This window comes from Tupaia chinensis, unplaced genomic scaffold (assembly GCF_000334495.1).
Source record: "Tupaia chinensis unplaced genomic scaffold, TupChi_1.0 Scaffold139935_1, whole genome shotgun sequence".
Classification (NCBI taxonomy): domain Eukaryota; kingdom Metazoa; phylum Chordata; class Mammalia; order Scandentia; family Tupaiidae; genus Tupaia; species Tupaia belangeri.
Genome location: NW_006199814.1, coordinates 258,070 through 275,177, shown reverse-complemented (window position 1 = coordinate 275,177; position 17,108 = coordinate 258,070). Strand labels below are relative to the sequence as shown.

General features: G+C 39.4%; 1 protein-coding gene across 1 annotated transcript in view; it reads right to left on the bottom strand.

Moving 5' to 3' along the window:
• The window catches only part of CTTNBP2 (cortactin binding protein 2), a gene marked incomplete at its 5' end in the record, with an annotated part of 168,062 nt that overhangs the window by 28,963 nt on the left and 121,991 nt on the right, over nt 1–17,108 (bottom strand). Inside the window, 2 exon segments of the mRNA XM_014593214.2 lie at nt 16,401–16,500; nt 16,581–16,667. Coding sequence (XP_014448700.1) covers nt 16,401–16,500; nt 16,581–16,667 — 187 coding nt within the window.

Genomic DNA, 17,108 nt, shown 5'->3' with positions numbered 1-17,108 from the left:
TCCAGCCTCTTCTCAGGATTTTGGGCACAGACACATGCACACCTGGTGTGTTTTAAGCCACTGGGTCTGGGACTCAAACCACGGTCAACTGTTAGGGAGTGCAGCGACTCAAACCATGGTCAACTGTTAGGGAGTGCAGCATTGTAACCATTATGCCAGCTGCTGGTCCCTCATTTGACTATCATTTATTTGGGTTGACTATTTATTTTCAGGTAAGCAGCTTGAGTTCCTGTACATTCCGATTATCAGTCTCTTATCTGAGGCATATTTTGCAAATATATTCTCCCATTCCAAGCGTTGTCAATTCACATGAACTATTGTTTCCTTTGCTGTACAGAAGCTTTTTAACGTGACGTAATACCATTTGTCCATTTAAAAAATTATTCTCCATGTGTTGAGGGTCTTTGCCTACTCCGATGTATCCAAGAGTTTCCCCTGTGTTAGCTCATGTGATCCAGCAATTTTGCTGCTGTGCATCTATCCAAAGGATAGGAATACACTCAGGAAAAACACTTGCACATCCATGTTTATTTCAGCATTAGTCACAATTGCCAGGACATAGAACCAATCAAAGTGCCCACAAACAGATGAATGGATTGAAAAAGTGTATCACATATATACTGTGGAACACTATTCAGTCATATAAAAACAATGAGACCTTGGCCTTTTTTTTTTCTTTCTTTTTTTTTTTTTGAGAGTTTTATTTATTTATTTATTTATTTTGCTATAGGGCGCGTGCGCTCGCCAGACAGAGAGAGACAGACAGACAGAAAGTGAGAAATCACCCCCCAGGGGGGATGTCCATGCCACAATCCCTTCTCCTCTGTTCTCCTCTTGGGATCTTGGGCACGCACGCACACGTGCCCGGCGTGAGTTTCGAGCCACTGGGTCTGGGACATGAACTGTGGTCGGCTACGTGGGAGTCCAGCGACTTAGCCTTTACGCTAACTGCTGATCCCTTGGCATTTGATAGAAGGTGGATGAATATGAAGATTTACTGCTAAGCAAAGTAAGCCAAAGTATGAAAGAGAGGCATTGCATGTCAGAATGTACCTATAAAACTGTAGTTTCATAGTTTGAGATCTTAGGTTTACATCTTTGATTCACTTTGAATTGATTTTGTTAATGGTACAAGATAAGGGTACAGTTTCATCTTTCTGCAGATGGAAACCCACTTTTTCCAGTACCATTTACCAAAGAAATTTTCTTTTCTCCACTGGATTGTCTGGTGTCTTTTGCCAAAAATCAATTGGCTGTATGCTTTGGGATTTATTTCTTGGGTCTCTTTTCTGTTCCATTGGTCCACATGCCTGCTTTTGTGTCAATACCATGCTGTTTTGATTATCATGGCTTTGTAATATATTTTGGGATAAGGGAGTGAGATGCCTCCTACCCACTCTTCCTGCACAGTATTGCTTTGGCAATACAGGGTCCTTTATGATTTCAGACAAATTCTATGATTGTATTTTCTAAATCTCTGGTAATTTGATTGGGTTTTCATTAAATCTGTAGATAATTGACATTTTTATTATATTAATTATTTCAATCCAGGAACATGATTTATCTTTTCATTTTTGTTATCATTTTCAATTTCTTTTTTTAGTTTTTAATAGTTTTCCTTGTGAGATCTTTGACTTCTTTGGTTAGGTTTATTCCTAGGTATCTTATGCTTTTTGTGGCTATTGTAAGTGGTATTTCTTTCTTTGATTCTACCTTAGTCTGCTCCTTGTTTGTGTATAAAAAAGCTATGAATTTTTGTAAGTTAGATTTGTCTGAACATTCTGAAAATACTCTTGTTTCTTGGTCTGCTAAGTGGTTAAATGATTATTTTATTTAAAATTCATTGATCTATAAATATAAGTAATATGCATTTTATGTTTGCCTATTTCACAATACAAAATGTTAAAAACCTTTAAATGACCTTTAAATTATATATACAAAATGTTCAGAAAATTATGTAAATAGGACCTTAGAGAGACTAACCCTTCCCCTAATCTTATGTATCTCAGAGGGGCAGAAGTTATTTGACTATGGTTTCACAAAATGGAAGGTGTATACATTTAGAACTTCTGAGTGTTATTTTAGTACTCCTTCTACTGAGGATAGAAAGGACTGATTTTATATTGGCCCTAAATTAAAATCACTTTTTAAATTTCTAGAAGAGCCTAGGATGTCTCAGTCTCATAAAACTGAGAAAAAGAAAAACCCATTTTAAAATACATGAGAATATTGTCACATATTCTACTTCTCACAAATACTCATGATAATATAATCTCTATTTCTCCTTGTTACCATAGAAAATGCATTTTCACTTTCAAAAGAACTCCTTGAACACTGTAAGTGACTCTCTTCTCAGACTGAAATAGCTTTTCTGGATGCTATAAAGTCTTATTAAAAACAATCAGAGCCACCTCTCAATTTAGTTGTTCTTGTGGGGGCTGTTACTCTACTGTCTGGTGTGTGCCAGATCAACACAGCTCTTCAGTAAAGAATGCTGAAATTCTATGCTTCTCAGAATCCTAATGCCATTTTGGAAATATGTGTATTACAGTATGATAAATCCATAGCTGATTAAAACAAAGATAAACAAGGAAATCTTTTCTACTCAGTGATTAAAAAAGCACTCCAGGTTAATGGTTTATTTCTCTTTTTATAGCTTGGGACTGAAGCCTCAAGTTTTTCTTTGAAATATCTTAAGCATAAACCTAATTCAAAAGACTATGTTGCAACCAGTTAGAGTATACAGAACAGAACATTTAATGATATTTCAACAAATATTTACTCAATGTCTCCACGGTACATGTACTACTGTAATGCTAAGCACTGGGGCGAGCTGGTGCTAACTGATTCGAAATGGAGGTAGGGGGAAGGGATGACATTTTAAACTGTTTTGACGATTGTCATCTTACCAAAGGAAGGTTTTCCTAGTTTAAGAAATGGCACAATTAGAAAAAAGGAGCTGGCAGGGATCAGTCCTTGAAGAAAAGGGGAAATCGAATCAAGATTAGAATAGCTGCAAGAGTGGCAGGATGGTGATGGTGAGCTCAGAGAAGATGGATATTTAAGCCAGGACTGGGCTGGGCACAAAGGGTGGGACCACGTGAGTAGAACAAGATCAAGCAGGTATGGGTGTAGGTGTCAGTGGAGTAGCAGGCTGCCTCCATCCTGAGCTAGACATGAGAGTTACCTGGATCTATCTTGGCGATCCTCAGTGATTCTGATTTACTTGGTCTGTGCTGGGTTAGGGCATTAGTATTTTTTGTTTGTTTGTTTGAGAGGGTTTTGCTATAGGGTGTGTGCGCTCACCAGAAAGACAGACACAGAGAGACAGAAAGTGAGAAACCACTCCCCAGGAAGGATGGCCACACCACAATCCCTTCTCCTCCATTCTCCTCTCGGGATCTTGGGCATGCATGCATGCACATGCGCCCGGCGTGAGTTTAAGCCACCAGGTCTGGGACTCAACTGCTGTTGACTACGTGGGAGTCCAGCAACATAGCCATTATGCCAACTGCTGGTCCCCAGGGGCATTGGTATTTTGTAAGAGCTCCTTGAAATGTGCAGCCAGGAGTAAGACTTTCTTCAAGCCTTCACAACCCAGCCAAAATGAAAAGTGGAAAATTCACAATGCCATGTTAGCAGGAAGAAATTGTCAGCTCTGAGAATTAGTTTAAGTCTTGAGGTTGCAGATAAACAGGGTTTGACCCTTGCTGGGAGATCCTCACTCTGACGTGAAGAATTAACCAGACAGGAAAGAAACAGGATGACACACCTGCCAGGTTCTTTTATTTTTCTTTTTAAAGCGATTTTTGCTATAGAGTGCGTGCACTTTCCAGAGACAGAGACCGAGACAGAGAGTCAGAATGTGAGAAATTATCCCCCAGGGGCATGGCCACACCACAATCTCTTCTCCTCCATTTTCTTGTGGAGATCTTGAGCATGCAGTACACACATCCACTGTGTTTTAAGCCACCGAGTCCGGGACTCGAACCACGGCGGACTACATGGGAGTCCAGCGACATAACCATTATGCCATCTGCTGGTCCCCACATCTGCTAGATCCTTATTGCTGTGGTTAAGGCAAGAGTCAATGGAACCTCATCTAGGCCCAGAGCACAAAATGAAAAGGTATTTGAAATAGAATTGATAGGCTTGATGGTTAATTTACTGGGAGAGAGGCAGAGAGAAAATATCAGAGACAGCTCTGACGTTGCCACAGGGGAAGAGGTTATGCCTTTAATAAAGGCAGCGAGCACTGGACTCAAAGTGTACTTCAGGTGGAGGTGGCAGTGAGAGGTTCTGTTTCAGGCCTAATGTGTCTGATGAGCAAAGCATCCCCTCTGAGTTGTCTAGCAGGTGGTAGAACATGAGGATGGGAGAAGCATGGGAGGATTCAGGCTGGAGATACAAGAAATGAGTTTATAGCAGGGCAAGAGATCTCTTAGAAAAATATAATATTCTCCTGAGTACTAAAACAAGAGCTGTATCGCTAATGATTTAATTAATCTCTCACTTAATGGGTGGTTTGTGCTGCAGATGAAAAGAAGGGTGGGGTTGCTGTGTATGACTGTTGGGTTTGGTTTCTACTTTATCTTGGTCTCCTATGAGATATCAATCAAGAGTCAAATAATATGGGTTTCTTTGGTGAAAAGCGTTTTCTTTAACACTACTTACCTTATTTCCTCAATATGTTGTTAGCACCGTCTTCTACATCTCCATCAACACCCTTAGACAAGTTGGTGCAAAGGTAAATTTTATTTTAGTTGAGAGAGTGTCTAGCTCAAGTTATTTAGCATTTGGTTCCAGATCTAAACTATTAACCACAGAAGCAGGAATTCATTTCAGTTTTGAGTTTCAAGGATTAACTAGTCTCTGATTAGGGTTTATGGAAACATCAAAGAAGGCTGCTTATATCTGCAGGTTCCTTTTGACCAGGGAACAAAAAGTCAGTCATCTGGATTTCCTTTATGCTACTTCAAAGCTCTATTTCTGAATCTAGTCTTTCTTTTTCCATTTTTGTTTTTGTTCTTTTTCTTCCCAACTTTGCACATGAAATCTGCCCCACTCCTCTCCTGCAGGCTGCTAATCTTAACTGGACACCCTCATGTGAAGCTCAGTTTTGTACACATTTGTATTAAAATTCCTGGATATTAATTTCTGTAGCAATGTTCTTTGGTTTAACAACAACATACTGCATTTATAGCTAAACTTCCTGGATAGTTATTTTATTAAAATTCCTGGGCAGTTATTTCCACACTCTTGGGTTTAACAATATCACATTTATAGTTAAGCCTAAACTTCTTTGGGTCTAAGGTGATCTCAAGTTGATAATCTCCTTCTTATACAGAAGGAGATTTCTTCTATTTTTTAGAGAGAAAATAGTCCCTCATCACACTGTCCACTTAAAATAATACTCTGGAGGAATGATGCGCTGAGAGTCCAAGAATAAAGAGCATAGGTCTGACCTTCAAAGAGACTCCCACAGTGCAGGGTCAAAGCAGGTGCACTCACTTATAGAGAATCAAATGATTATCTTCTACTCTTCTTGCAGTAATTTCTTCCTTATTGCCTCTAAAGTAGAAAGTTCTCTAAGGAGTTCAAAGTATTATTTTAAAATACTAATTTATTTTTTATTTTTTACTATTTACTGTCACATACAATTTTACAAAGTATCTGTCAATGCTAATGAAACCACACTTTACACTGCAGAAAAACCTGATCCAGCTCTAATAAGTGTTTACAGTTTCCTCACCAAAAAAAGTCAGGCGATGTGACACTCAGAAAATGCAGTATGAGAAGAAAAATCTTTAAAATAAGTGAATATAAATTAATGTGTAAGTGTAATGTCATTCTTTTTTTTCTCTATAGGGCATGAGCACTCTCAAGAGACAGAGAGAAAGCACACACCAGGAGAGATGGCCACACCGCAATCCCTTCCCTTCCATTATCTTCTCAGGATCTGGAGCATGCACACATGCATACTGCCAGGTCTGGGACTTGAACTGCACAGTTTACTATATGGGATTCCGCTGCTTTAACCTCCATGTTGCCTGTTGGCTTATCTTTGGTTCCACATTCTTTTCTTCACTAACAATATTTTCATCTGTTTATATTTTTTGATAGACAAATTAATTTTTAATAATACAGATTAAAATTAAACAGATTAAAATAAAAATCCAGGCAGGGAATGTTCTCATTTATAGCAGATGCCAGAATACAAGTACATAGGAAAAATTCAGTAAGATAACTTTCTCTCTCTCTTTTTTGTTTGGAGAGGCTTTTGCTGTAGGGTGCATGCGCTCAGCAGAAAGAGATAAAGAGAGAGAAAGTGAGAAATCACCCCCGGGGGGATGGCCATGCCACGAACCCTTCTCCTCCATTCTCCTCTCGGGATCCTGGACACAGATGTACATGTGCCTGGTGTGAGTTTAAGACACCTGGCCTGGGACTCGAACCACGGTCGACTATGTGGGAGTGCAGTGACATAGCCCTTACGCCAACTGCTGGTCCCAATAACTTTCAATATCCAAACACATATAATAATTAACATAGCAGGTATGGTTAATGGGTGGTAAAACTTGGAAAAAGACCTAAGAAAACAGAATATTCATATACTTACAAAGTATGAATCACCAACTTGCTCAATAACTATGGAGGAAAACATTTTTTTAAAATTTTTTTGAAAAATATGTTTTTAAAGTGTACAGTTCTAGTAGACTCCTCTCCTTCACTAAGTGGTCAGTCCTAATATCATAACAGTGATTATTAAAACTATTTAAAATATTTTTGCTATTCTTCTATTATGAACCTTTTATTCATACTTTACTTTTTAAGGTTTTTGCAATAGGGCCCATTCACTATTGGAAGAGAAAGGACTGTGGCATGGCCATCCTCTCTGGGGGAGTGATTTATCACAGTGAGAGAGAAAGTGATAAATCACTCCCCCAGAGAGGATGGCCATGCCACAGTCCTTTCTCTTCCAATCTCTGGGATTTGGGGCATGCACTCACGTGCACCCAGAGTGATTTTCAAACCACTAGACCCAAGACTTGAACTGAGGTCAGCCATATGGGAGTCCAGTGTCTTAACCACCATGCTACTTGCTGGTCCCTCATACATTTCTTTTACTCATTTACAGTGAGACATTTCTCTGGTTTTCTAAAGTGTCATGGACAGGAACTAATAAGGTTATATAGGTGTGGTGCTCAGTGGAAGGTAATTCAACATTCCATTGTTGGTTCAATCTGAGTAGTTTAAATTTCTTTCCTTAGAGAAAGTAAGTTTAATAACCAGGCCAGGGGTACATATAGAATACCTCATGAACTGATATATTCCTCACTAGTGGTAATATCATTTAATCACTTCAATTTCTTGGTCAAAAAAGCAAGAGGGTAGCTAACAGATAATCCTTTTACCATCATTATCCTAAAAGCTGGAGTGGAACAGCCAGGAAAATCCTCTCCTCCCTTATCTAGATCTCTTCCTTTCTACTCTCTGTCCTCTTGTATCCTTTCTTGACTAAAGAATTATTGCTGGCTAAGTGCCTTCTATAGGATGAAAGAACTGACACCTCAAACATCAGCAGATCCCTCCCTTCTGGCTCACGGGAGATTCCCTTGCATTGCTGAGAAGCCTCTGGTTTCTACCTGCTCTATTCTCCATTATCTCTCCACTAGTCACCAGCCAATAGCCGTGGGTCCTAACGAGAAGATGGTGGTGGTAGATGGAGTTGTAAGAGATGAGAGAGACAGCAATTAGGGCAAGATGAGAAGCCAGACCCTGATGTTCCTAATAGAACCTTCTGAGAATGTGAGCTTTAATCCTGGAATCACTGTGGTAAAACAGCAGGGAGTGGTCAGGAGTGGTTTTGTATTCTAGTGTCACTCCCCGGAATCCTTGCAGAGGGTCCATGGAGGGAGTGAGACCAAAGGAATAGGAAGGTTATTGATGAGGCCTCTACCATCCCTGGAGCAGGAAATGGCAGGTGGCAAGGGAATGGAGAATAGGAAGTGAAGAGATGATAGAGAGGAAGTAGATTGCAAGTAAGTCCTTCTACCTGCTGACTGGTGAGCAGGACTAGAAAAATCCCCTTTTCTTTACCTGTGCTATTTCCTGCATCCGAAGACTGACCCACTTGTTGAGCAAACAATTATTGGCAATTAGTATGCCAGCTAAATAGAAGAATAAACTTCAACTCTTATTAGTCTTCAAGGAGGTCATAATTTAATGTGAAGAGAAAAAAGCCCAAAATAACACTCTTACTGCCTTGATATATAGTTAGGTGGGGCCCAGAGAAATCAATAAAGCCCACTGATGTGCCCCAGAAGGAGACATCATGTCTGGAGGGACCAGAGAAGTCTTCGTTTGAGGTGAATTTGTTTCAAGAAGGCCAGAGACTACGTCTATTTTAATCACTAGTGTTTAACATACTACTTTGCATAGTACCTGCCGTGTGGTGGTCAGTGTGTGGGGTGAGAGGAGTTAAGGTTTTACTGTGCTATTGTAGTATAAACTGTAGCATGGATAAAGACCGGGAATGGAAAATCTAAGGGCACATAGAGAAGAAACACCTTGTTCTGCTACTGCATAGACGTCTATTAAAAAAGGGTGAGACAAGCAAGTCAGGTAGATAAATGCCTGCAGCATGGAAGGCCTTGAATGTACCAGCTTTGGAAAGTGAGCTATGGAGGGGCAGTGAGGAGTGTGGGCAGGAGTCACAGAGAGGATTTAATTAGAGTTCTGCTGGCCTTGATGCATGTTTGAGGAGGGGAAGCAGTGGGAAGAGAAGCCATTTATAGGAAAAGAGATAAGTTATAGGAAAGGGGGCATCAAGTAAGAAGGTGCCAGAAGGGATGAGTTAAGACTGACCAGGCAGGCCTTGATCAAGGATTGGCTACAGGATAAAAGTCCGTGAATGAGAGGACTTAGAAGTTCGATGTGATTCTCATAGAAAGTGGACAAACATGGAGTATTTACTGTAAGCAAAGCAATCCAGACTATGACAGAGAGACACTGTATGTCTTCACTTAACATATACCAAGTGTCCGTACTCTACGGCAAAATCCGAGATTGGAAGATACAAAAGCATTCAAAACAATGTGGATAGTAGAGGATATTAGACATTAGTGTGAGGAGGGTGGGAAATGGGGGAGGGTGAAAGGAAGGGAATCAAGGGGAAAAAGAAGCAAAACATTTAAGGGACACAAAAATGGAAAATTATCTGTTGATGATAATACATATGATAATACCTTTAACTGGACTAATGTACAGTGTATTCATGCTGGGAAAATTTATTTTATAAGCTATAATGATATACAGTGATAGAATGTATAAAATAAATAAACTAAAAATTAAAACAGTTGGCACTAATGGAAAAATAAAACCCTAAAATTTTTACATGAAACTCTAGATTTCTGTTTTTGTTTTATTTTGTTTTGTTTTGTTTCCATCCAGAAGTCCCAAGGCCTCACAACAGCAAACCTACACTTCTGCAAGAAGCAAACTCCTGGAGCTGAGAGGTGCTGTCCCTCATGGGGATGGGCACATGCTCCCCTTGCTGTGGCCCTACTCAACCTACAACACACCCTAATGTGACTGTTGGCAGTTATGGACATTTAGGGTTTTAAGACTGCCAATAAGACCAGGGTTTCAAGTGTGGGAGCCAAGAGACTTGGGCCAATACCCACATTGGGAAATGAAGAAGAGGAGATCTTTTTAAGAAGATGACCACCACAGATTTAGAAATACTGAGTTGGTCACTTTTACATCCTTTATGATCTATTAGGTTGTCAAGAAAGGCATGACACATTTTTGCGTAGAAAAACTATGACCCAATAATTCATTGCTCTCCAATTTCCTGAGCTTTCTAAGCTCACACTAGTGTTCAGTTTGTAGATGCCATCTACCCTGAAATACAAAATAAAATCTTTTAGCTTCTTACTTTAGGGTATAACAAGACTGGAAATGTTAACAAAGGAAGGCTAACCACAGCGGTGCAGCAGTAATGCAATGCTCCACTATGCTGAGGCCAAATATGAAGGTCCTGGGCTTTCACCCTGAGGTCTCCTTGTACATGATGGTACTAGCTGAGAATGGGGGTGAATCAAGTGCCCAGCCCCTCTCTCTCTTTGTAGCCCTCTCTCATGGAAGAAATAAATAAGCAAACTTAAAGGAAACAGAGGAAGTATGTGGGAGATTTTTGTTAAGTAACTAAGGGGGAAAACTAACCATTTTGACACAAGGGAGATTTTAAGAGCAGTGGCTAGTAATGATATAAGATCAGGCCAAGGAGAGCCAGTAGGTGGTGTGGTAGTTAAGGCACTGGACTCCTACATGGATGATCACAGTTTGAGTCTTAGACCTGGCAGCTTGATTGCACTCTTTCTCTCTGGAGAGTATACGTGCCCTATAGCAAATTTAATTAATTAATTAATTCTTTTTTAAAAAAAATAATTGTTTATTTTTATTCATTCATTTATTTTAATTTGACCAGAAAGAGATACACAGAGAGAAAGAGAATGTGAGAAAGCAAGCTACCAGGTCCAGGACTTGAACTGTGGTCGGCCATGTGGGAGTGACCAGCATTTTAACCACCATGCCACCTGCTGATCCGCAATTAATTAATTCTTTAAAAAAAAAAGAAAGAAAGAAGATCAGGCCGAGGAACCATATTGCTTTGGATTGAGTCCTGCTCTATGTCTTACTACGGGTCTTTGGGCAAGGTATACTTAACTTCTTATCTCAAGTGTTTTCATGTTGTTTATAAATCAGGGATCTTGATTATTCTTGCCTCACAGAGTTCTGAGCTACTAAATGCAGAGTTCAGAATAAGAGCTATAAACATTAGCTATGATTAGCAGTGGCTATGGAAGTGCATTCATGCAGAGTGCAAGCTGCTGTGCTATGTAGTCTTACAAGTTTCCTTCTAGGCCATGGAAGGATGACATTAAGATAGGCTTCTTTCATATAGAAAATAGAATTGTGTAGCTAACTTTCAGAAGTTCTAGTCAAAGACTGGTCTGTGTAGTAAAGTGGTGCTCAGATTTGAGTGGGATTTTTCTGCCTTCAGTGTTCTCTGTATTTGTTGAATCCTCAGTCTTTTCTCAAACCTGTCTTGGGACCAGCAGTTAGTGTAATGGCTATGTTGCTGAACTCCCATGTAGCCAACTGCAGTTCGAGTCCCAGACCCAGTGGCTTAAACTCATGCTGCGTGCGTGTGCGTGCGTGCCCAAGATCCTGAGAGGAGAATGGAAGAGAAGGCATTGCAGCATGGCTCTATCCCCTGGGGGGTGATTTCTCACTTTCTATCTCTCTGTCGCTGTCTTTTTGGTGAGTGCACGTGCCCTAAAAGCAAAAAAAAAAAAAAAAAAAAGTAAACCTGTTTCTTAATTTTGCAATTGTGGGCAATTTTTGCTTCCTTAAACATCTTCTATAGTTGCTTTAGCCACAAGATATCTCCTTTTGTCATAGCTCCAAAGACAAGAAGCATCCCCACCTCAAAATGAAAGAGAGAGAGAGAGAGAGAGAGAGAGAGATTTTGAGGCAATATCTCAACTTATCTTTCTCTGATCTTGCAATCCCTTTATCCTCTCTCTATTGTGTCTGTGACATTGAGCCTCTGGAGATCAGAGTCTGGCCACTTCAGTTTTGTGTCACAGTTGCTGGTTATGCTAAGATATGCAGGGTTATGCCATCTCTATCTGGTGACACTTGGGAGTGTTAGGTTCTGGATTTCAAGGCAGAAAACTCATGAATCATTATACTAATGAATGTACTTAATTATTTTTCTGTTACTACATGGTTGTAACAAGTCACTAAACTTCTCTGTGCCTGTCTTCCCAACTTTGAAATACAAATAATGATACTGACTTGCATAGGGCTGCTGTGGAGATTAAGTGAATGAATGCTATAGTTTAGATAATGATTTGTCCCCCTAAAGGTTCATGTTTTAGAATTTGATCCCTAGTGTGAGTGGAAAGACTTTTAAAATTTGAAACCTTTAAAAGGTGAGGTGTAGTGGGTGTTATTTAGATCATGAAGGTATCAACCTTATGAATGGATTAATGCCACTTGTTTATAGGAGGAAGAGAGTTCTAGCTCTTTTGGGACCAGTCGTTATAAAAGGAAGATGGCTGCCCCCAAGTTACTCTCTCCACATGCATTCTCCTGCTCCTCTACTTCTGTTGGCCATGTTGTATCATAGCACCAGAGGAAGACCTGATGCTGGCCCCAGGCCTTTGAACTTTCCAGACACCAAAATTGTGAGCCAAGTAATTCTCTATTCTTTGTAAATCACCCAGGCTCAGGTAGTTCTGTTAGCAACACAACACAGTAGCAGAGTAAGACAGTTAATTACTGCCAAGTGCCAGTCAATGGCATAGCAAGGCACAGAAGAGAAAGCAGTTTGTCTAAGGTGCAGCTTATTGCTACATTGGTTGTAGAGAATTTATTAACAATGAACTTACTAAAAATTTATCTGCCTTTTATTATCACTGTGCTCCAGCAGTACCAAACAGCATCAGTGGGACAGTACACAGTCCTGCCAGGGTGGATGGCTTCCATCAACATCGCCCTTGGCATACTGTTAGTGCCAGGCACATAATATGCTCACAATGATTAATGAGTTTTGATGAAAGATGGAGAAGAAAAGGAAAGGAAAACACAGGATTCTCAATAAATGCATATATATATATATATATATCATATATATCAATATTCATCTAGGTGCCATTTGCCTTCCCATAGCTGATGAATAATTGAAAGGTTGACTTAAGTTTATCTCCAAGCAACACAGTTTATTTCTTTGTAATGGCATCATTGAAAAGCATGCCTTTGGCTGTCACAATCCAGTTTGCCAAAATGGTCTTACCAGTACTGATGAACAGGTCTACTAGCTGTTCCTTGGAGAAACCAGCATCCACTTCAACTCTTACTATTTCACTGGAGAATCCTGCCGCCATTTGTCTATGCTGTGATAAGAAAATAGTGATTAGTTCAACACATGTTTGAATCTTCAAAGAAAAGGAGAAGGTATGCAAGGAATCAATACCTTCATGCAGAGTGCAAGCTGATGTGCTATGTAGTCTTGCAAGCTTCCTTCTGGGCCATGGAAAATGACATTATGATACTGCTCGACCTATGAACAAATCAAAAAGAGACTTAAGATAAAAATGCTAAGTTGAAAGAAGGAAGAAAATGTACACAGGTGTGTAATTACCTGATCCTCCACAGCCTTTTGACTATAAATAGTATTTCAGGGACTAGCAGGCAGATGGCATAATAATTATGTCACTGGACTTCCACATGGCCAACTGCGATTCAAGTCCTAGATCTGGCAGCTTGAAACTTGGACCAGGTGTATGCATATGTGCCTAAAATCCCAGGAGGAGAATGGAAGAGAAGGGATTGCAGTGTGGCCATTCCCCCAGGGGGTGATTTCTTGCTTTCTCTATTTCTCCTGTAAGTGTACATGCTCTATAGCAAAACTAATCTCAAAAAATAAAAAGTTTAAATATTAGCTCTATTCTTAAAGCCCATCATTTTAATGTGAAACATGAGTACAGAATATTAAGCAAATGTTGACATTTTATAAAAAAGAATATGTATATTTTTCTTTATTATCTGACAAACACAGTTCAAGTGTATTTCATCCCTTGCAGATGTTCTGTAATTTTTTTCTATACCATTTCTAGTAGATGCTCTTTACTTTAAAATTTCCAATGTTTATTTTGCTTTTCAGTGGTTAAAATAGTAATGCATTTCATTAAGGAAATTTTGAAAAACTACAAAGAAATATAAAGAAGCAGAATAAGAGGCCTGGATTGTGACCCAGAAGTAAACACAATTCTCTCTAAGGCTGATTCACATGGGAAGGTTCCAAGCTCAGGTCTGGAAACCTTCCTGAGTACACAGGGCATGTGTGCATCCACTATTTGGGGCTGACTGAGGCTGGGGGTGGACTGTGGTGTGAAGACCCTACTAGCATTGCTGCATCTTTCTCTTCTTTTTCACTCATAGAATAAATAAACTTTTTTTTTTTTAAAAAGCCATTGATAATCTTACATATATTTCTCAAATGTAGTCTTTATTGAAAATGATGAATATGGTATTACCCTTAATTGGATTGTCACACAGTGCATGCATGCATTGAAAATCCACATTGTGCCTCACAAAGGTGTACAATTAAATGTAAATAAGAAATTATAAAATAGAAAAAATAGCCCAGAATGAAAATCACTGATAGTATCTGCACCCAGAACCAACCACTGTAAATACTTTCATGTTTCCTCTAGAGTTTTCTTTGCATAGTGTGTGCGTGTGTGTGTGTGTGTGTGTGTGTGTTTTAAAAATGGCAAATTATTTCTTTTATAGCTCTTGGATATTAGAGTATCTTTCTGTGATGACTTAGGTAAAAGGCAACTAAATGAAAATAATAATATATGAAATTTAGAGTTTCAAAGGAACCTAGGTAGAAGCTGATCATTCTTATTTTGTATGAAACAAAATCTGGCTAGATGATTGGTTTTCTTTTTCCACCTTTATACTGTTGCGTATGGATACCTCACCTGAGAACATGTGGAGATACAGTGTGCACTTGGCTAGAAAGACAACTGTCTTCTACACTGGACACAAGCAACACAGGTCTGGAGGAAGATGTATGGAGGGAAGTCATTCCCCACTTCTACTAGCATCCAGGATGTGCTCCCAATCCCACTGCACACACTTGGAATAAACATTCTTCTTGAAAAGGTCTTGCCAAAAAAGTACCTAAAGAGGTGAAGTTCCAACTTAACCACTACGGTTGTTGCTAGTCATGTGTGAAGTCTGAGCCAGACATCGAAGTGTTCAGCACAGCAGAGCATTCCCTCTCTTTTTAAAAACAAAAAAAAAAAAAAAAAAAAAAAGTAAACCTGTTTCTTAATTTTGCAATTGTGGGCAATTTTTGCTTCCTTAAACATCTTCTATAGTTGCTTTAGCCACAAGATATCTCCTTTTGTCATAGCTCCAAAGACAAGAAGCATCCCCACCTCAAAATGAAAGAGAGAGAGAGAGAGAGAGAGAGAGAGATTTTGAGGCAATATCTCAACTTATCTTTCTCTGATCTTGCAATCCCTTTATCCTCTCTCTATTGTGTCTGTGACATTGAGCCTCTGGAGATCAGAGTCTGGCCACTTCAGTTTTGTGTCACAGTTGCTGGTTATGCTAAGATATGCAGGGTTATGCCATCTCTATCTGGTGACACTTGGGAGTGTTAGGTTCTGGATTTCAAGGCAGAAAACTCATGAATCATTATACTAATGAATGTACTTAATTATTTTTCTGTTACTACATGGTTGTAACAAGTCACTAAACTTCTCTGTGCCTGTCTTCCCAACTTTGAAATACAAATAATGATACTGACTTGCATAGGGCTGCTGTGGAGATTAAGTGAATGAATGCTATAGTTTAGATAATGATTTGTCCCCCTAAAGGTTCATGTTTTAGAATTTGATCCCTAGTGTGAGTGGAAAGACTTTTAAAATTTGAAACCTTTAAAAGGTGAGGTGTAGTGGGTGTTATTTAGATCATGAAGGTATCAACCTTATGAATGGATTAATGCCACTTGTTTATAGGAGGAAGAGAGTTCTAGCTCTTTTGGGACCAGTCGTTATAAAAGGAAGATGGCTGCCCCCAAGTTACTCTCTCCACATGCATTCTCCTGCTCCTCTACTTCTGTTGGCCATGTTGTATCATAGCACCAGAGGAAGACCTGATGCTGGCCCCAGGCCTTTGAACTTTCCAGACACCAAAATTGTGAGCCAAGTAATTCTCTATTCTTTGTAAATCACCCAGGCTCAGGTAGTTCTGTTAGCAACACAACACAGTAGCAGAGTAAGACAGTTAATTACTGCCAAGTGCCAGTCAATGGCATAGCAAGGCACAGAAGAGAAAGCAGTTTGTCTAAGGTGCAGCTTATTGCTACATTGGTTGTAGAGAATTTATTAACAATGAACTTACTAAAAATTTATCTGCCTTTTATTATCACTGTGCTCCAGCAGTACCAAACAGCATCAGTGGGACAGTACACAGTCCTGCCAGGGTGGATGGCTTCCATCAACATCGCCCTTGGCATACTGTTAGTGCCAGGCACATAATATGCTCACAATGATTAATGAGTTTTGATGAAAGATGGAGAAGAAAAGGAAAGGAAAACACAGGATTCTCAATAAATGCATATATATATATATATATATCATATATATCAATATTCATCTAAGAGCCATTTGCCTTCCCATAGCTGATGAATAATTGAAAGGTTGACTTAAGTTTATCTCCAAGCAACACAGTTTATTTCTTTGTAATGGCATCATTGAAAAGCATGCCTTTGGCTGTCACAATCCAGTTTGCCAAAATGGTCTTACCAGTACTGATGAACAGGTCTACTAGCTGTTCCTTGGAGAAACCAGCATCCACTTCAACTCTTACTATTTCACTGGAGAATCCTGCCGCCATTTGTCTATGCTGTGATAAGAAAATAGTGATTAGTTCAACACATGTTTGAATCTTCAAAGAAAAGGAGAAGGTATGCAAGGAATCAATACCTTCATGCAGAGTGCAAGCTGATGTGCTATGTAGTCTTGCAAGCTTCCTTCTGGGCCATGGAAAATGACATTATGATACTGCTCGACCTATGAACAAATCAAAAAGAGACTTAAGATAAAAATGCTAAGTTGAAAGAAGGAAAAAAATGTACACAGGTGTGTAATTACCTGATCCTCCACAGCCTTTTGACTATAAATAGTATTTCAGGGACTAGCAGGCAGATGGCATAATAATTATGTCACTGGACTTCCACATGGCCAACTGCGATTCAAGTCCTAGATCTGGCAGCTTGAAACTTGGACCAGGTGTATGCATATGTGCCTAAAATCCCAGGAGGAGAATGGAAGAGAAGGGATTGCAGTGTGGCCATTCCCCCAGGGGGTGATTTCTTGCTTTCTCTATTTCTCCTGTAAGTGTACATGCTCTATAGCAAAACTAATCTCAAAAAATAAAAAGTTTAAATATTAGCTCTATTCTTAAAGCCCATCATTTTAATGTGAAACATGAGTACAGAATATTAAGCAAAT